The sequence below is a fragment of the Eubalaena glacialis genome, chromosome 4, assembly GCF_028564815.1.
Source record: "Eubalaena glacialis isolate mEubGla1 chromosome 4, mEubGla1.1.hap2.+ XY, whole genome shotgun sequence".
In the NCBI taxonomy this organism is placed as follows: Eukaryota; Metazoa; Chordata; class Mammalia; order Artiodactyla; family Balaenidae; genus Eubalaena; species Eubalaena glacialis.
Window position 1 is genome coordinate 178,033,297 of NC_083719.1, and position 19,601 is coordinate 178,052,897.

Consider the following 19,601-nt stretch of genomic DNA (forward strand, 5'->3'; position numbering starts at 1 on the left):
GGGCACCTTAGGTCACTCTTCTGTTTCCTCACCTGTAACATGGAGACAGTCTTCGTCCCAGTCTCATAGTCCAGTGGCTCTTAAAAGTGTGGTTTCTGAACAAGGACCAACTGTACAGCACAGGGGACCCTGCTCAATGTTATGTGGCAGCCTGGATGGGAGGGGAGTCTGGGGGAGAATGGATACATGTATATGTATGGCTGAGGCCCTTTGCTGTGCACCTGAAACTATCACAACATTGTTAATTGGCTACACTCCAATATAAAATAAAAAGTTAAAAAAAAAAAAAAAGTGTGGTTTCTGGACCAGCATCATCAGCACGGCCTGGAAATTTGTTGCCAGTGCAGATTTTCAGACACTCTGCACGTAGGGCCCGGCGATCTGCGTTTTAACAAGCCCTCCAGGAGATTCTGAGGCTTGCTCAAATTTTGAGAACTATTATCATAGGTTGTTGGGAGGATTCAGTCAATTAAACAAATATACATATTTAGAGCAGTGCCTGGCCCCATAGCCCACACTGTGTAAGCACTCATTATTGTTATTACGGAGGAGGCCTGGGACCCTAGCAGTATGGTGGTGATGGGGGGCTGGCTGTGCCCTCTCTCCTGGTCTGGTGGGGGTCTGGGTTCCTGGTCTCTGCTAAGTGGAGGCCTTCTCACCTCTCTCTGTTGAAGATGAGCTGGACCACGTCACCCCATCCCTGGAGAAAGGTTATCGCTTGGTCTGGGAAACGGGAAAGGTCAGTGCTGGAGGGGTGGAGGGGGCCGCTTGCCTGCCTCCTCTCTGCTGGTGGAGATAAAGGAGGTCACTTCGCTCCTCCACGACAGGCGGGGGGGGCTAAGATGTATAAATGGGGGGCCAGGAGGCGGTGGAGGCACCAACCACAGGAAGCTGCCTTGCTGTGCCACCCCTCACATCTCAGGCAGCCCTGTACAGCATGGCCAGACGTCCGCCGCTGCTGCTGCTGGCCATGGGGGTGCTGGCTGGGGAGCTGTGGACCGAGGCCCAGGCAGCACCCTACGGAGTGAAGCTTTGCGGCCGTGAATTCATCCGAGCAGTCATCTTCACCTGCGGGGGCTTCCGGTGGAGGCGGTCAGACATCCTGGCCTATGAAGCTATGGGTGAGGCTGGGGAGGTGCTGTGTGTGTGTTAGGGGCATTGACAGGACACAAGATGGGTCCAAGGAGCCAGGGACGGAGGTGAGATGAGGGGCTGGGGCAGGAGAGTCCCTCCTCCACCACATGCAGCTGGGGAGATGGGCCAGGCCCTCAAAGCTGTGTCAAGGCTGGGGGAGCCGGATGAGGGAGAGGCAGCAAGCCATCTACACCAGCTAAAAGTCTGCTGCTACTTGGGAGCCCCGTGCCCTGCGTTAGGCAAGGCTGCTCTTTGCACAACACTGGGAAGTGCCTTTCAGAAGCCGAAACTAAAGTGCTTTCCAAGCCTTCAGGGAAGGGAGTGTGAGGGGTGTGGTGAGTACAAGGCTAGATTTGCCACCTAGTAGGTGACCCTCCTACCAAGTTGCTTTCCTTCCCTGATCCTCTTTATCTGCAAAAGGGAGGCACAGCCCCTGTATCTTGCAGGTTTGTTAAGCGGCAAAATTGAGTGAAAACAGATTAGGACAAAGTTGAGTGCCTACCATGTGCCAGACACTATTCTAAGGTTTTTTTTTTTTAAATGGGTATTAATTAAATCATCTACTCTGCATAAAACCCTAGAAGGTAGGAGTTATTACTATCCCCGTTTTGCTGACAAGGAAACGGAAGCTGAGAGATGATAACGGGATTGGTGCTCAGTCAGTTCAGCTCCCAAACACATGTTCTTAACCATCAGGTCCTCAGTAAATAAATAGTAGGGGAAAAGATACGACAGAAGAGGAAAGTCAAGCTCAATGAGGTTGAGTAAGCTGCCCATCAAAGCGGGAACCCAGGCCTGAGTGGAATCAAAATCTTTAATCACGAGGCTGAGTCACAAGAACAGAGAAGTAGCTGGACCAGCCAGGAGCCCGGACTCTGGGTACGACAGATTCCCAAGCACTAACTCTTTTCATCTTTTGCAGGGGATGCCTTCCCAGACGCAGACTCCAATGCAGACAGCGAGCTGTATGAGGCAGTGGCCTCCAGCGAGTGGCTGGCCCTGAAAAAGTCCCTCCAGGCCTTCTATGGAGGCCGACCGGGCTGGCAGGGCACCCCAGGGGCTCTGCGGGGCAGCCGCGATGTCCTGGCTGGCCTCTCCAGCAACTGTTGCAAGTGCGGGTGCAGCAGGAGTGAAATCAGCAGCCTCTGCTAGAAGGGGAACTGGGCAGCCGGGGAGCACCAGGGTGAACGCCCCAGCCCTGCCATCCACCTAACCGGTGTCCAGCTGGGCACCTGTTTCTGGCCCCTCATGCATTCATTCATCAGCGAGTCTCAGAGGTCAGGCACTGTGGACTTGGCCAGAGTCCCCCCACCCAACCCTGACCTTTGAGCAGCCTGCCTATCCTGACCCTGAGCAAGCTGTGCCCCTACCTGGCCAAATGGGGACCCTGACCTCTCCGCAGCCCATATCATGCCTTTCCTGGCCTATACTGTCTCCTGCGGCAATGGATGCCCCTACTCTACCCAAACTGGCCACACTGAGACCCTTACCCAAACTGTCACTCTCTCCTGTCCCAACTGTGGCCACTGTCCCCTTGCCAGCCCCAATTATACCGCCGCCCCATTCCAGCCTTTGCCCGCTCCCTTCCCCCTGTCTGCCAGCCCCTCTCCCTCCGACCTCGCCTGCTGGGGGTTCTAGAGCTGTGGACCCCAGGGTTGGTGGAGGGACCCCTGGGTTCCCTTCATATCCTGGGGTGGGAAGCTCAGTGGGGGGAACGGATCATAACCTTCTCCAACCCCAGAGATAAAAAGTTCCAAAGGACTCGGCAGCCTGTGTGTGCGTGTGGCGGGGGGGGCGGGGGGGGAGGGAGGGGCAGGTGTCTGCGGATCTCGGCCACGCCTCAGCGCCGCCCACCCTCCACTACCCCTCCTCAGCCCCTGCGAGGGACTTTCCGGCGCAGCTAAGGGGCGGGAGCCGAAGCGCAAGGTGCGGAGGCGGCTGGGAGGGCTGGCTCCGCTTCCCGTTGCTGCTCGGGCGCTGGACCCCGAGAGCTAAGCGGGCCGCGCTGCAGCGCTGGGCCGGGCAGGGCCGGGCCGGACTGAGGGCGCGGGGACGCCATGCGGGGAACCCGGGCCGCTCCCTTCCCGCCGCGGCCGCGGCCGAAGCTGGTTCTGCTGCCCCTGTTGATGCTGCTGTTCTGCAGGACTCGGCCCCAGGGTGAGTTACGGAGCGAACTCGTGTCGGCGCTCTGCAAAAGCGCACATCCTCCAGGGTGAACCGCAAGTTTGCGGAATGAATGACAAAGGTCCGGATGCCACTCTGCTCCCCCCCGGGGCAGGGACCGGGCGATGAGAGGAGTTGGGGAATGGGCGGCAGCGAGGTGGGAGCCAGGGTCCGGGGTTGGGGGGTGGTAGGGGAAAGGGCCCTTCGGGTGGTAACAGGATGTGGCTGGTAGAGGGAGAGGAGGAGTTATGCCCGAAGCCTGGGGAGCGGTGCCCAGCGCCCCCTTCCTGCTGCTCACTTCCGTAAGGGACCCTGGATCGCCCTCCACAGTTGTCGGGGGAGGGGGGAGTTCAAGTTCTGGGGTGGGAGGGCGGCTGGGGGAATTGACCCCCTTCCTTCGGACCCTCCCTCCTCCCTCTCCAGGCAGCCCTGGGCCACTGCAGTGCTATGGATTTGGACCCTTGGGCGACTTGAACTGCTCATGGGAGCCTCTTGGGGACCTGGGAGCCCCTTCCACGCTGTACCTCCAGAGCCAGAAGTAGTGAGTACAATGGAGTGATTTGGGGAAACAGAGGCTTTGGAAGAGTGACCACTCAGGTTCTAGACTTCTCAGGTTGAGAGGACCCATTAGTCCTGCCCACCCGCACCCCCCAGCCCTGCCCCACTCTCAAGCCCTTCAATTCCAGGTTCCCTTATTTCCTTGCTGTGTTACCCTGGACCAGTCACTTTCCCTCTCTGAGCCTCTGTTTCTTCCTGTATCAAGTAGTGATAATAATGGAACCTGCCTCTCAAGGCTGGTTCTGAGAATTCAGTGAGTTAGGCACTTGGGAAAGAAAATGCTTAATGATTAGAAGCTGTTTTTATTGCTGTGTGACCTTAGGCAAATAGCTTAATCTCTCCGAGCATATGAAAAGATCATTTGGTCTGGTGCTGGGGATGCAACAGTGAAAGCGACACAGAAAGCCTCGTGGAGCCCACATTCTGAGGGGGTGACTGATCTTGCTTCACAATGAATCACACCTGGAAACACAAATTCATTTCAAATTTGGCTAAGTGAGAGGAGAGGGAAAGGAACATTTGAAGATGGGAACTGGGATGGGAGGCTGGTCTTTTTTTTTTTTAATGATGGTAAAATATGCATAAAATTTACCACCTTTTTTTCTCAGCCTTTTTAAAGTGTTCAGTGGAATTAAGTACAGTCACATTGTTGTGCAACCATCACCACCATCCATGTCCGGAAGGGGGGGGTCTAGGGGTTTAATTGGTAGAGGATGAGGGAGTAAGAGAAGGTCTTCCCCATTTTCTTAACGAGGTGAAATTCACATAACATGAAATTAACCGTTTGCAAGTGAACAGTTCAGTGGCATTGAGTACATTCACAACGTTGTGCGACCAGTGCCTCTATCTAGTTCCAAAACATGTTCATCACCCCAAAAGGAAGTTCCATCCCCAGCAGCAGTCACTCCCTATCCCCTGGCAACTACTAATCTACTTTCTGTCTCTGAATTTGCCTGTTCTGGACACTTCACATAAATGGAATCATATGGCATGTGGTCTTTTGTATCTGGCTTCTTTCACTTAGCATGTTTTTCAGGTTCATTTATGTCGTAGCGAATCAGAACTTCATTCCTTTTTGTGGCTGAACAATATTCCACTGTATGGATATACTATGTTCATCCACTCATCTGTTGATGGACATTTGGGTTGTTTCCACCATTGGGCAATTGCAATTGGGCGATCGTGACTAGCACTGCTTTGAACATAATGTGTCCAAGTTTTTGAGTCCCTGTTTTCAGTTCTTTGGGGTATATGCCTAGGAGTAAAATTGCTGGGTCATATGGCAGTTCTGTGTTTAACTTTTTGAGGAACCACCTAACTGTTTTCCGCAACAGCTACACCATTTTATGTTCCTACCAGCAACATAACATAACACGTGTTTTTGTTGTTTTTTTCTGAAGGCCTTGATTTGAACCTTTGAAATCCAACCCTTTGGGATGTCCTCAACTCCTTTCTCTCTCTCTCTCTGTCACCCACATCTGATCCATCAGCAGGCCTTGCCAGCTCTACCTTCTACATTATCCAGAATCTGGCACACCTCACTTCCTCAGCCCCCACCATAGTCCAGTCCCCATCATCGCTGGCCTGGACCGTGTGGTCACCTCCTCCCTGGACTCGGTTTCCACCCTTAGCCCCACAGTCTGTTCTCCACCACAGCATCCAGAGGACACCTGTGAACTTCTGTTTTATTTATTTTTTAATATTTATTTATTTATTTATTTGGCTGTTCTGGGTTTTAGTTGCAGCATGTGGGATCTTCGTTGCAGCATGCGGGATCTAGTTCCCTGACCAGGGATCGAACCCGGGCTCCCTACATTGGGAGCACGGAGTCTTCTTTTTTTTAAATTAATTTATTTATTTATTTATTTTATTTTTGGCTGCGTTGGGTCTTCATTGCTGTGCGCGGGCTTTCTCTAGTTGTGGCGATTGGGGGCTACTCTTCTTTGCGGTGCGTGGGCTTCTCATCGCGGTGGCTTCTCTTGGTGCGGAGCACGGGCTCTAGGCGCGCAGTATTCAGTAGTTGTGGCACACAGGCTCAGTAGTCGTGGCTCGCGGGCTTAGTTGCTCCGCGGAGCATGTGAGATCTTACCGGACCAGGGCTCGAACCCCTGTCCCCTGCATCGGCAGGTGGATTCTTAACCACTGGACCACCAGGGAAGTCCCGCACCTGTGAACTTCTGAATCAGGGCATGTCCCTCCCCAGCTCACAGACCTCCAGGGCTCCCACCTCACTCAGGGTAAAAGCCGAAATCCTTCCTGCAGCCCATCAGGCCCTGTATAATTTGCCTGTCACCTCCCTGCCTTCACCTCCTCCCACTTTCTCGCTCACTCACTCTACTCCAGAGTACAAGCCTCCTCCTCGCTGTTCTTCGTAAAACACCAGGCACAGTTTGGCCTCAGGAGCTTTGCACCAGCTGCTCCCTCTTCCTAAAATGCTCTTCCCCAGGTATTGCGTGGCTCCGCACCACATCCTTCAGGCCTTCATTCAAATGTCTCATCAGAGAGCTTTCCTGACCACCTTTCCTAAAATAGCACTGTCACTTTTCATCCCATCATCACACTGAATCCTCCTCACCCTGCTTTATTGTTCTTTATATCGCTTACACCACCATCAGTTATATATTTATGAGTTTCTCATTTGCCTCCCCCACTGGAACACTAGCTCCTGATAGTGGGTCCTTGCCTGCTTTGGTCATAATCTTATTCCCAGCTTCTACAACAGAAATATATATTTGCTGACTGAACAGTTGCATAGAAGTAAATGTGCGTATATGTAATAGGTGCTCAGTAAATAAAGTAACCAATGCTCATATACCATGTATTGTGCCCCTGACACTTGCTGTTCTAAATGCAGTCCATTTCTCATCTCATTGTTCCCCTCCCCTATTCAGCCCTTTCAGCAGGCACTTTTAAACAAACACATTTATTTATTTGTTTCTTTATTTATTTGGCTGTGCCGGGTCTTAGTTGCGGCACACTGATCTTCGTTGGGGCGTGCGGGATCTAGTTCCCTAACCAGGGATCGAACCATGGTCATTGGGAGCACCGAGTCTGAACCACTGGACCACCAGGGAAGTCCCTCAGGAGGCAGTTTTATCACCCTCGCTTTGTAGATGAGGAAACTGAGGCACAGAGAAGTTAAGTTGCTTGCTCAAGGTCACACAGCTCTGAAGCAGGAGAACTGGGATTTGAACCCAGGCAGAAAATATGTTATCATTACGGCTCTGGGCCCAGCCCACTGTATGCTGCCCCGATTCTCGCATCTCTCCTCACAGCCATTCCAACAAAACCTGGACTGTGGCAGTGCCCACTGGGCAGAGCTGGGTGACCATTCCACGGGAACAGCTTACCACGTCTGACGAACTCCTTGTCTGGGTGGCCAAGGCAGGCCAACCTCTCTGGTCCCCAGTCTTCGTGAACCTCGAAACCCGAAGTAACAGGCGGGAGTGGGGGTTTGCTCTGTGTGGGGTGGGTGGTCCTGGAGGCCCTGGCTCAGTGCACCTCCCCTTCCTCAGTGAAGCCGGATGCCCCCCAGCTGTACCCTGATGTGGACTTCTCAGAGGATGACCCCCTAGAGGCCACTGTCCAATGGGCCCCTCCTGTGTGGCCACCCCATAAGGTCTTGGTCTGCCAGTTCTACTACCGAAGATGCCAGGAGATGGCCTGGACGCTGGTGAGTGTCAGGGACCCTTTTCCCCCACCCTACTCTGGGCGGGGCCCGGGACATCATTCCCAAATCAGACACCTAGCTCAGAGCTCATTCCTCAGCTGGCCCTGGAGTCTGTCCACATTCCTCACAGAAGGCCTGTACATGCATCTTGTTCAGCTAAAAAATGTTCCCCCAAGATAATCTATAAATTCCATGCAGTCCCAATCCAAATTCCACTTGGATTTTTTTTTTTTTTTTTGGCCACGCTGCAAGGTTGTGGTTGCAGGATCTTAGTTCCTCAACCAGGGATTGAACCTGGGCCCTCGGTAGTGAAAGCAAGGAGTCCTAACCACTGGACCTCCAGGGAATTCCTTCCACTTGGAATTTTTGAGAAACTCAGTAAACTTCCTCTAACATTTTTGTGAATGAATAAAAATCCTCAAATAGCTTACATTAACCTTAAAATAAGAGGTTAACAACAGACACTTAGCATCTACTGTGTGCCAGACACTGTTCTAAGCTGTCTATTGAATCCTTACAAGAACTCTTTGAGGTAGATGTGTTTTATGCCTACCTATTTTACAGATGAGGAACAGAGCCTGGTTTTCAGTAAACACTCAAAAGTAATAAAAGCAGCTCACATTTCTGAGCACCTGCCACGCATCAGGGCCCAAGCTAAGCAATCTGCATGGATTATCTTGATGAGTACCCCCAACCTCCCTAGATAGTAGATGCTTTTAAGATCTCTATTTTATAGTTGGGGAAGCTGAACCTCAGAGAGGTTAAACAACTTTCCCAAGTTCACGCAGCAAAAAAAATGGAAGACAACTCCAGTGCAATGGGACCCCAGGAGTTGGGGAGCCTGCCCATGCACTTTAAGAGCACAGCACCGAAGTTGCAAGTATCTTTCATCTCATATCTCATTGGCCAGAACTTAGTCACATGGTCTCACCTGATTGCAAGGGAGACTGGGAAATGTAGTCTTTATTCTTGACACACATGTTCCCCGATAGATACTCAAGGGTTCTATTTCCAAAGGAAGAAGGAGAGAATGGATATTGGGGATAACCCACTGTCTCAGTCACAGCTTTTCATGCAAAACACTACAATATAGAGCAGAGTTGTTGTCACTGTGAATATTCATGCAATTCAGAGCAATGCTAAGATGCAAACTTCGCAATCTAACTGCCTGGGTATGAATCTCAGCTCCAGAACTCACCAGCTATGTGACCTTGGGTATGTCACTTCCCCTCTCTTGGCCTCAGTTTTCCTCATCTGTAAAATGAGAATAATATTAATAATAGAATTTACCACCTACTGCTATACCTGGCACAGAGGATAATCAACTTGTCTCTTTTTTCCAGGGATTGTCCCAATTTTAAAACCAAAAGCCCTGTGTCCTACGAACCCACTTGATCCCAGGCAAAGCAGGACAGTACTGGTCATCCTATTGACATATAAGGCCAAGTACTTTCAATTCAATCTTCAGCCTCATCACTCTCCCCTGTCTCTCCCCCAGCTGGAACCAGGAGTGAAATCCATACCCCTGACCCCTGTTGATATCCAGGACCTGGAGCTAGCCACTGGCTATGAGGTATCTGGCCGCTGTCAAGTGGAAGAAGAAGAGGATCTGTGGAGCGAGTGGAGCCCCATTCTGTCCTTCCAGACACCACCCTCTGGTGAGGATCTCTGGGCTTACCCCTACACCCTCAGCCCCTCTCCTGGAAGTCTGGCCAATCATGCCATTCTCATTTGTCATATTTTATAGTTGGGAAAGCTGAACCTCAGAGAGGTTAAGCAACTTTCCCAAGCTCACACAGCAAAAAAAAATTGAAGACAACTCCAGCGCAGTGGGACCCCAGGAGTCGGGGAGCCTGCCCTTGCACTTTAAGAGCACAACCCCAAAGTTGCACGTATCTTTCATCTCATATCTCATTGGCTAGAAGTTAGTCACATGGTCTCTCCTTTTTTCATCCTTGCCAGCGCCAAAAGATGTGTGGATATCAGGGAACATCTGTGGGGCACCAGGCGGACAGGAACCCCTGCTTCTGTGGAAGGTGAGTTGTGAGGACCATGTCTCTGCACATGTCAGGAAACCCCAAATAACAGTGATGTAGAGGACTTCCCTGGTGGTCCAGTGGCTAAGGCTCCGCACTCCCAATGCAGGGGGGCCTGGGTTTGATCCCTGGTTAGGGAACTAGATCCCACATGCTGCAGCTAAAGATCCCACATGCTGCAACTAAAAGATTCCTCATGCCACAACGAAGATCCTGCATGCCGCAACTAAGACCCAACACAGCCAAATAAAAAATAAATATTAAAAACCCAAAAAACAATGATGTAGGGAATTCCCTGGTGGTCCTATGGTTAGGACTCTGGGCTTTCACTGCCGAGGGCCTGGGTTCAGTCCCTGGTTGGGAACGAAGATCCTGCAAGCTGAGCAGTGGGGCAAAAAAAAAAAAACCAAGAAAACAAAAAACAAAAAAAACCAAACCAAACCAAAAAACCCCCCAGAAACAATGATGTAAACAAGACAAAGGTTACTATGCTGCCCTCTTGAGGTTGCTTCAGGGCTTCAAGGAGGGGATGCTCAGAGAGGTCCTGGCATAGTGCTGGGTGCAGAGAAAGACTCCACCAATGTTGGCTGAATCTAGGAGATCTGAGCTGAGACATGAAGATGGGTACAAGTGTTCCAGTCAGGGGGGACACCAGGTGCAAAGATTTAGAAGCAAGACTAGGCTCAGCTCCACAAAATATAGCAGAATATGCTAAGGGCTTTGATGCTAGTATTAAAGGGCATTGTGAGATGACAGACAAGAGTGAAACAGTCCTCACTGATGCAAATCTGCTGAGCACCTACCGTGTTCCAGACATTGCAAGGCCTTGGCTCACAGTAAATATGGCAAGAAACAAAACAACAGGGCTCATACTTTCTTGGGCCACACAATCTAATATCACTAACTTTAACCATGCATAATACTTACAGAGCTCTTACTATGTGCCAGGTCCTCGCCTACAACACTTATTTACATTAACTTACTTTACAGATGAGAAGATGAGACATAGAGAGGCTACCCCAAACCAAACAACAGCTAAGTGGCAGAGCTGAGGTTCTTTGGCTTTCAAACCTTAATTCACAGTTTCAGTGCCTCTATTTTATTTTTTTTTAATTCATTTTTTTTCTTACTTTTTTGGCCATGCTGCACGGCATGTGGGATCTTAGTTCCCCAACCAGGGATCAAACCTGTGTCCCCTGCATTGGAAGGGCAGAGTCTTAACCACTGGACTGCCAGGGAAGTCCCTTGTGCCTCTATTTTGTAACACATACTTTGTAATGCCCCCTTACTATACTGAAATGAAATACATAGCTAATATAACCCATATATACATATATTTTAAAATGTGTATAATACAGTGTATTGTATTATAACATACAGTGTACAGTGTATTGTAATATTCAGTAGAAAATAAAGGGGAAATATGGCTACTACATAATGGCAAAATATTCAGTTCACCAGTATGATATGAATACTAAATCTGTATGTACCTCATAACATGGCTTTAAAATACATAAAGTAAAAATTGACAGAACTACAAGGAGAACTCTATGAATCCACAACCGTCGTGGGAGATTTTAACATACCCCTCTAAGTAATTTCGTAACAAGCAGATGGAAAAACAAGTCAAGATCCAGAGAATCTGAACATATGAATAACAAACAACCTAATGGACTCACATAGGAAACGTCAGAACATGCATTCTTTCCATATGCAAACAGGACATTTACCAAAATCATCCACATGCTAGGCTATTGAGCTGGTTTCCAAGGACTTCAAAGGGATGAGGTGATGCTGGGCACATTGAAAAATTCTCTGATCAGAACACAGATTGTGCTGGAAATAGATAATAAAAAGTGCTTAGAAAGTCCCCATATGTTCAGAATATTTTAAAATTCAGTGAATGTTAAAACCAGGTCCCAAAAGGTTTTGTATTTATATATCAAAATGTGTTTGGTTCTAGGATCAGTTAAAATTATTAGACAGGTTTTTCATCTACAGAAGTTTCCAGTTGGGATGACCTTCAAAAGTCACAAGGGACGTGGGACAATTTTTTTGTTTCTAGGAGAGGGTAGTGTCCCTGGCTCTTGCCCATCATATACCAATCATTGAGGCAACCAAATATTCTCACAAGTTTCCCCAAAGCACTCTGGAGGGTACTATCCTCTTTGCTACGCGTAATTACTCCTCTATACAACAGTGGGAATTTTGCAGTCCCTAAGAACTGCACACGACAGACTAAGGTAAGGTGAGGGAAGACAGGGTCATATAAGTGCATGGTCAGATCCTGTCTTTAGTTAAAATCTTGATAATTTGTCATGGTTTTTCTTTTTTGCATTAATTTTTTTTAATTAAAAAAAAATTTATTTGACCGCGCCGAGCCGCATGTGGGATCTTAGTTCCCCGACCAGGGATCAAACCCACGCCCCCTGCATTGGAAGCACGGAGACTTAACCATTGGACCGCCAGGGAAATCCCTGCATTAATTTTGATTGATTAAAATATTGCATACAACAGGGTCCTACTGTATAGCACAGGGAACTATATTCAATACCTTGGATAAACCATAATGGAAAAGAATATGGAAAAGAATGTATACATATGTATAACTGAGTCACTTTGCTGTACAGCAGTAATTAACACAACACTGTAATTCAACTATACTTCAATAAAAAAATTTTTTTTTAAATATTGCATTAAAATATAATTTATCTTGATTGGATTTTTGGTATCTTCTCTTGTTTTGCCGCCAAGGTGAGTGCCTCACTCACCTCACCCTAGTTCTGGCCCAGGAGCTGTATTCTAATCCCATCTCTGCCACTGAGCCACTCTTGAGACTCGGTTTTTTCATCTTAGAGTGAAACAAAAATATTTCACAGACTGGTTTGTCAGGTGACCTCACTGAGAAGCACAGTATGTGCCTGATAAATGGGAGACATTAACCGCTTCTTCCCCTCATCCCTCAGGCCTCGGGGCGCTGCGTGCAGGTGAGCTACAGAGTCTGGTTCCAGATTAAAGATCAGGAGGTGATCCAGGAGGAGACCCCATGCTGCAACTTCTCCATCCCCACTCAAGCGGAGTGGGCTGGGGTGTCCGCCATCAACGCCACAAGCTGGGAGCCTCCTACCAACCTCTCTTTGGCCTGCTTGGGTAAGAGGCTGTGAGCTTCCTCTGAGCAATGCCCTGCAAGAGGGGACTTCCCGAGTGGACAGCTGAGATTTCTCCTCCTCATCCTCTAGGTCCAGACTTTGCCCCTCATGGCGTGGTGGTCAGCATCATCCCTGCAAGCTCGGATCTGCTGGTGACTTGGCAGCAAGGGTCCGGGGAGCTGCAGGAGCATGTGGTAGACTGGGCTCGAGATGGTGACCCCCTGGGGGATCTCAACTGGGTTTGGCTTCCTCCTGGAAACCTCAGTGCTGTGTTGCCAGGTGAGGCCCCAGGGCACCTGCGTTCCCATTTCAGCTGTTGGAGAGCAGACTGATGGCTGGATTTGCAGAAGAGAGTGTTCAAGTATCATTAATTCATGCAAGAAATATTCATTGGCTACCTACTGTGTGCCAGGCCATGTTCTAGACACTGGTACACAGTGATGGCAGCTGATGTGTATTGGCATTTACCATAAGCATTAAATAATTCAAACTTCCTTATAAAGTAGGTTTCTGCTATTATCATACAGATAAAGAAAAAGGCCCAGAGAGGTTAAGCAACTCACCTGAGGCCATACAGCAAGTATGTGGTAGAACCAGGATTTGAACCACATAGGCTCCTGAAGCTAAACCCTGAACCATCACCCTACTCTCCTCTCAGCAGCATCCCCACCCTCATCCCCACCAACATCTCCATCCTCATCTTGTAGGGCAGGCACCCAATGAAACAAAAAACAAGTACATCTGTAATGTAATTGGGGCAAAGTAAATCGGGGTAAGGGAGAGGAGGGAGGATAGCTATTTCAGAAAAAAAAACTTAGAAAAGGCCTCTCTGGGAAAATGGCATTTGAACTAAGACCTGAAGGAGGCGAGACAGAGAGCCATGAGGATGTCTAAGGGAAAAGCAAGAAGGAACAAACAGTGCAAAGGCCCTGAGGCAGGATTGTGCCTGATGTGTTAGAGCAGCAGTGAGGAGGCCAGCGTGGCTGGAGTGGAACGAGCAAGGGGGAAAGTGGGAGGAGGTGAGGGCAGGGAGGTGATGGGGCAGAGTGTGCAAAGCCTTGTGGGTCATGGGGGGAACTTTGGCTTTTGCTCTGAGTCAGGTGGGTGCCCCAGAGGGTTCTGAGCAGAGGAAGGACATGTCCTGACTCGGGTGCTTACAGGCGCCCCCTGGCTGCTGTGGGAGGAACAGACTGGGAGGGCAAGGGTTGGAGGTAAGAGACCCGGGAGAAGGGACTGTGTATGTCCAGGTGGGACATGGTGGGGACTGGACCAGGTGGGGACCAAGGAAAGGAGAGAAGCAGGCAGATTCTTGTTGGGGAGTCTTAGAGCAGAATTTTGGGGACCCATTTGGATATGTTGCACCTGATGTGCTCATCCAAGTGGAATTGTCCATGGGACTATCAGATACTCAAGTCTCAGGTCTAGCAATAAGTTCTAGGCTGAGATTTAACACTGGGGAGTCTGTCCTTGGTGTAAAGAACTTGGGAGAGCATGAGAAGGTGTTGAGTGAGAGATTTAGGACAGAGTCCCAAGACCCATAAGTATATATGGACAAAAGAAGAGGAGCCCCAATTCTGGAAAATTCCCAGTTGGGGAAGGCCATATGGCAGCATTAGGTTTTGAGAAGGGATTTCAGGAGCCTTACTTACTGTGATGGCTGGTGTCAGGGTCCCACTCATAGTCCAGCATTTGATTATCTCCCAGCCTCTGGCACCTGCATTCCTGGCCTGAGGGCTTTTTCTGATCTGAAGCATTTTGCCTGCCTGGACAGCTGGAAGTGCCGGGGAATCAAGGTCCCTCAGATGCAGCCCTCTACCAATGACTGATAATGGTTGATGGATAAATACCCCAGCTCCCACCCTCCTCGGGAGGGATGGTGCTCAGGATTGTGCTCTCTGCTGCCACACAGAGTTCGCCAGCGGGACTGAGCCTTGGTTGGCCATGTTGGGAACTTGTTCTCTTAACACATAATTTACTGGGTGACTTTCCTTCCCTGCTTCACTTCCCCACTGCCCTATTGGTGTTTTCTGGGGTTGCCTCCCAGATAAATTACATTTATTCAAATTCTTATATCAAGGTGTCCTTCTGGGGACACAAATGAAGATGCCTACAAAATAAGAAATGAGTCGGGGAGGGGAGCCAACTCTAACTGGTCTTTGCTCCTCCCCCCCTCAGGGGATTTCGAAGGAGGGGTCCCCTACCAAATCACGGTGACAGCAGTCTCTCCTTGGGGCTTGGCCCCTGCCCCCTCAGTCTGGAAGTTCAGAGAGGAACTAGGTAAGTGGTGGGGCTGGAGGATTGAGGGTCCTGGAACCCTGGCAGAACTTGACCCGCTGACTTTCTCTCACCAGTACCCCTGGCAGGGCCAATGCTTTGGCGACTCCAGGATGCCCCCCCAGGGACCCCTGCTGTAGCGTGGGGAGAGGTCCCAAGGCACCAACTTCGGGGCCATCTCACCCACTACACCCTGTGTGCACAGAGTGGGACCAGGCCTTCTGTCTGCATGAATGGTGAGCTCCACTGCCTCCTGCCCCTGCTCCCAGGCCCCACAAGACCCACCCATCAGTCTGCCCCTCCCCTTACCCCCAGATGGGCCCCTTTGGCTCCCTCTCAGCCCCTGGGAGAACACACGCTATCACGGGTTCCCTAGCGGATGATAACCCAGGTGGCTATCAGTGTAATAGACTGTCATTTGGCCATTAAAAATGAAGACTCCGATCTATATTTATTGACATTGAAAGATGCCTGTCATATTTTATTAAGTGAAAAAGATAAAAGGGTTGTAAAACTTTGTGGGATGGTTCCATTTTTGTAAAATAAACCCAGCACTGAGCGAAGCAGAGGCACAAATATGAAAAGAAACTCCCCCACAATGTCAATAGGGACTGTAGGATTACATATGATTTTTAAAATTTATTTATTTATTTATTTGGCTCCGTCGGGTCTTAGTTGCGGCATGTGGGATCTAGTTCCCTGACCAGGGATTGAACCCAGGTCCCCTGCATTGGGTCTTAGCCACTGGACTACCAGGGAAGTTCCTAAAGATGACTTGTATTTCTTTTTCATACCTTTGGGTGTAGGCTAAATTATTCCTCTGAGCACAAATTCCTTTTTAAAATATCTTTTTTACCCTTTCCACTCCAGTTTTATTGAGATGTAATTGACAACATCACCGTGTAAGTTTAAGGTATACAGTGTAACGGTTTGGCTTACCTATATTGTGAAACGATTCCCATAAGTTTAGTTAACTACCATCATCTCATATAGGTACAATAAAAAGAAAAAGCAAAAAAATAATAAAAATTCAAAATACCCTTTTTTTCTAATTACCAAAGTTATGTTCTTGTTTTAAAAACCGACACATTAAAGACGTATACTCAAGTATATCGTCATTCTTATCATTTCACTGATACTGACAATGCAGCTTCCATATTTTGCCATGTGTACGTTAACATAGAGATAGGAGTTGTGTTTTTTGAAAATTTTAAACTTTTTTATTATAGAAAATTTCAAGCACAAACAAAAGTCGGAAAAATAGTATAACAAATCCTTGTGTACCCACCATTCAGTTTCAATGGTTTTCTGCATTTTATCAATCTTGTTTCAATTTATCCCCACACCTTTTTTTTTTTCTAGTGCCTTTGGCATCATTTCACCCCTAAATAATTTGGTACTTCAGCATTTGTCTCTAACCGATAAAGCCTATGTTTTTTTTAACATAGATACTTCACCATGATTGCACCTTGCACAAGTATATAGATATCATTAGGTTAAAAATCATATATATTTATGTGTACATGTACCTATTATTAAAAGAGGACTACGTTATAGGCCCCTGAAGCTTATGAACGTGATGTTTTGCAACTTTCTTTTTCTCACCTGATGATTTAACTTGGACATCTTTCTATGGCAGTATATCTTGATTCGTATTCATGTCTACTGTAATCCTAAAACGAACCAAAAAGCTGCTTCCTCTCTTGGCTTAAAAACCAAAAAGGGCAATTCAGTTAAAAAGTAAACAAAAACAATTCCGGGAGGTGCAAATGTATTCCCCTCGTCTGGGGTGAATTTCCCTTCACTGGATTCTGTGCAGGTGAGGGATATGATACTCATGCATCCTTTTATTTATTCAGATATACAGTTGACCCTTGAACAACACAGGTTTGAACTGCGCAGGTCCAGTTATACATGGTTTTTATCAGTAGTAAATAGTACAGTACTATCTGCGTTTGGTTGAATCTGCAAATGTGGAACTGGGAATACAGAGGAACCACAGATAAGGAGGGTGGACTATAAATTATACTGTACTTAGATTTTTAAAGGAGTGGAGGGTCGGCACCCCTAACCTCTGCATTGTTCAAAGGTCAACTGTATATCATTTTTTTTTTTTTTGGTTTCGTTGGGTCTTTGTTGCTGCGCGTGGGCTTTCTCTAGTTGCGGCGAGCGGGAGCTACTCTTTGTTGCGGTGCGTGGGCTTCTCATTGTGGTGGCTTCTCTTGTTGCGGAGCATGGGCTCTAGGCGTGCAGGCTCAGTAGTTGTGGCGCACAGGCTTAGTTGCTCCACGGCATGTGGGATCTTCCCGGACCAGGGCTTGAACCCGTGTCCCCTGCGTTGGCAGGCGGATTCTTAACCACTGTGCCACCAGGTAAGTCCCCTGTATATCATTTTTGAGTGCTTTCTATGTGTAGGCACTGATCCAGGTGCTGGGAATATGGCCCCCGTGGAGCTAGCTTTCTAATGGGGGACATGCAGGTATAGACAAAGTAAATAATGTCTAAGCAGTGTGTCAGATGGTGATAAGTGGTGGATAGAGAATAAAGCAAGGAAGATGAGTGGTGAAGCAGGTGCTATTTTAATCGCGGGGCGGGGGCGGTCAGGGAAGGCCTCACTGAGAAGGTGACCTTGCAGCAAAGAGCTGAAGGAGATGAGGAGGGAGCCATGTGGATATCTGGGGGAGAGTGTTACAGACAGCATGGCACGTGCAAAGGTCCTGAGATGGGACTTGACTGCCTCCCCAACCGCTCTGGGTGTGTCCTTCAGTGAGTGGCAGCACCCGGACCATCACCCTGCCTGACCTTCACTGGGGTACCTGTGAGCTGTGGGTGACCGCGTCCACCATCGCAGGACAGGGCCCACCGGGTCCAAGCCTCCGCTTTCACCTACCAGGTACGGGCCTGGGGCAGGACTGCCATGGGAGGGGGCCCGGAGAGGGGGGCATTGGAAGGGGTTATATAATCATTACTGGAGGGGGTTATATAATCATTACTGAGCTTAAGGGGGTGGACAACATTTAGACTTCGGGATGTTGATGGTGCATTTTGATGCTGCTAAATACTGCTGTGGATTATCAAGCAATGTGTGTCTCTGACCCTCTCACCCCATCCCTGACCTTGACCTTTTCACAAGCCCCACTCCCACCCCAAGATTTCCCCCACCCTTAGCCCCTACCCATTCATAGGCCCCGCCCCTTTATCCACCTCCCTTACCCATTCCCAGCTCCACCCATGAGCCTTACCTGACCCCTCCCCACCTCCCTCTGTCCAAATGTTCTTCTGCCCCTCCCCCCTCCCTCCAGATAACACCCTGAAATGGAAAGTTCTGCCAGTTGTCTTTCTCATATGGGGTTTGCTCCTGACGGGCTGTGGCGTGAGCCTAGCCACCTCCGGAAGGTGAGGCTGTCAGACACATGGGTCTCTGCCCAGGTTGGGAGGGCAGCTGGGTGTTAGCTGAGCTTGGGGGGAGATGTGGGAAGGGGATGATGCTTCAGGGCTCTGTGACGTTCCTGGACCCTACAATCCGGGCATGGGTGTCTAGCCGCCTGGATTCCCTGCCCTGACTCTTACCTGCTTGCCAGGTGCGTCCACCTGCGGCACAAGGTACTACCCCACTGGGTCTGGGAGAAGGTTCCTGATCCTGCCAACAGTAATTTCAGCCTGCCCCACATGAAGGTGAGCTTGGCTTGTCAGGGCCCTCTGGGGCATTGGGGAAAGCTCGGGCAGTGGGGAGTAGGTGAGAATTGGGGGTATGAGGGGAGGAATCTCAGCCTCTTCTCTTCCCAGGAGGTGCCCCAGGCCCAGCCCCCTGGGGACTCGCCCATCCTGGAAGTGGAGGAAATAGAGCAGGTACCGATTACGGTACCACTGAGTACCAGTCCAGGTACCACTGGGTATGAGAAACACTTCCTGCCCACACCCGAGGAGCTGGGCTTTCTGGGCCACACCCCAGGCTCCAGTTTATGGACTGAACCAACCCCAGGAGGGGAGAGGGGTGCTCATTTGACAGATGAAGACACTGAGGCTCAAAGAAGCTGAGTCACTTGCCTGAGGACACCCAGCCAAGGAAAAGCTGAGATTGAAGGACCCCTACAGCAAAGGGCCTGGCCCTACAGGGAATATACGGATGGATGAGGGAGCAAAGAAAAATATATAAAATCCAGAGTGGCAGCTGCCTCCCCAAATCTGTCCTGCTGCTATAACAGAACTGTAGTTGGGTGCACTCCCAGCCTCCCTTGCAGCTAGGTGCAGCCATGGACTGAGTTCTTATGAGTGGAACATAAGCAGAGGTGACATGTGCCTACAGTGGGTCTGCATGGGGGCTCTTCCACATTCCCTTCCCTTTCGCATGAGCTGGAGCATTGATGTGCCCTGTGATCCAGCTTTGGCCATACCCAAGGTGAAGGTGGAGCAAGAAATGGAAAGGAACCAGAGTTCCTGAGTGATTGCATGGATCAGAAGTGCCCAGAGAAATAAATTCTTTCTGTTTTGATAGCTACTGTAGCTTGAGGTCTTTTTGTTACAGCAGCCGTATCTACACTCTCACTGATTCATAATCTTTGATTCTAGCAGAGTGAAGCCCTCCACTTCCCACCAGGAGACGGTGAGGTGGCTCTG

General features: G+C 49.3%; 2 protein-coding genes across 2 annotated transcripts; both read left to right on the forward strand.

Moving 5' to 3' along the window:
* Nucleotides 1–842: 842 nt before the first annotated feature.
* RLN3 (relaxin 3) lies at nucleotides 843–2,286 on the forward strand. Its single transcript, XM_061188742.1, has 2 exons — nucleotides 843–1,121; nucleotides 2,057–2,286. Exons 1-2 carry the CDS (start codon nucleotides 851–853, stop codon nucleotides 2,284–2,286), a joined length of 501 nt encoding a protein of 166 aa, XP_061044725.1. The 5' UTR covers nucleotides 843–850.
* Nucleotides 2,287–3,019: 733 nt separating this feature from the next.
* IL27RA (interleukin 27 receptor subunit alpha) lies at nucleotides 3,020–19,478 on the forward strand. Its single transcript, XM_061188741.1, has 14 exons — nucleotides 3,020–3,291; nucleotides 3,721–3,838; nucleotides 7,131–7,288; nucleotides 7,371–7,528; nucleotides 9,024–9,183; nucleotides 9,488–9,561; nucleotides 12,528–12,711; nucleotides 12,801–12,989; nucleotides 14,886–14,987; nucleotides 15,062–15,220; nucleotides 17,752–17,877; nucleotides 18,287–18,380; nucleotides 18,566–18,659; nucleotides 18,771–19,478. The coding sequence occupies exons 1-14, from the start codon at nucleotides 3,192–3,194 to the stop codon at nucleotides 19,020–19,022; spliced, it is 1,968 nt and encodes a 655-aa protein (XP_061044724.1). The 5' UTR covers nucleotides 3,020–3,191; the 3' UTR covers nucleotides 19,023–19,478.
* Nucleotides 19,479–19,601: the final 123 nt, after the last annotated feature.

Bases quoted from the DNA above. Each gene is read 5' to 3' on its own strand.
- RLN3 (XM_061188742.1), top strand. From the start codon at position 851: ATGGGGGGCCAGGAGGCGGTGGAGGCACCAACCACAGGAAGCTGCCTT. The intron at 1,122-2,056 runs GTGAGGCTGGGG...CATCTTTTGCAG, and splicing joins CCTGGCCTATGAAGCTATGG to GGGATGCCTTCCCAGACGCA.
- IL27RA (XM_061188741.1), top strand. From the start codon at position 3,192: ATGCGGGGAACCCGGGCCGCTCCCTTCCCGCCGCGGCCGCGGCCGAAG. The intron at 9,562-12,527 runs GTGAGTTGTGAG...CTCATCCCTCAG, and splicing joins AACCCCTGCTTCTGTGGAAG to GCCTCGGGGCGCTGCGTGCA. The intron at 15,221-17,751 runs GTGAGCTCCACT...TGTGTCCTTCAG, and splicing joins GCCTTCTGTCTGCATGAATG to TGAGTGGCAGCACCCGGACC.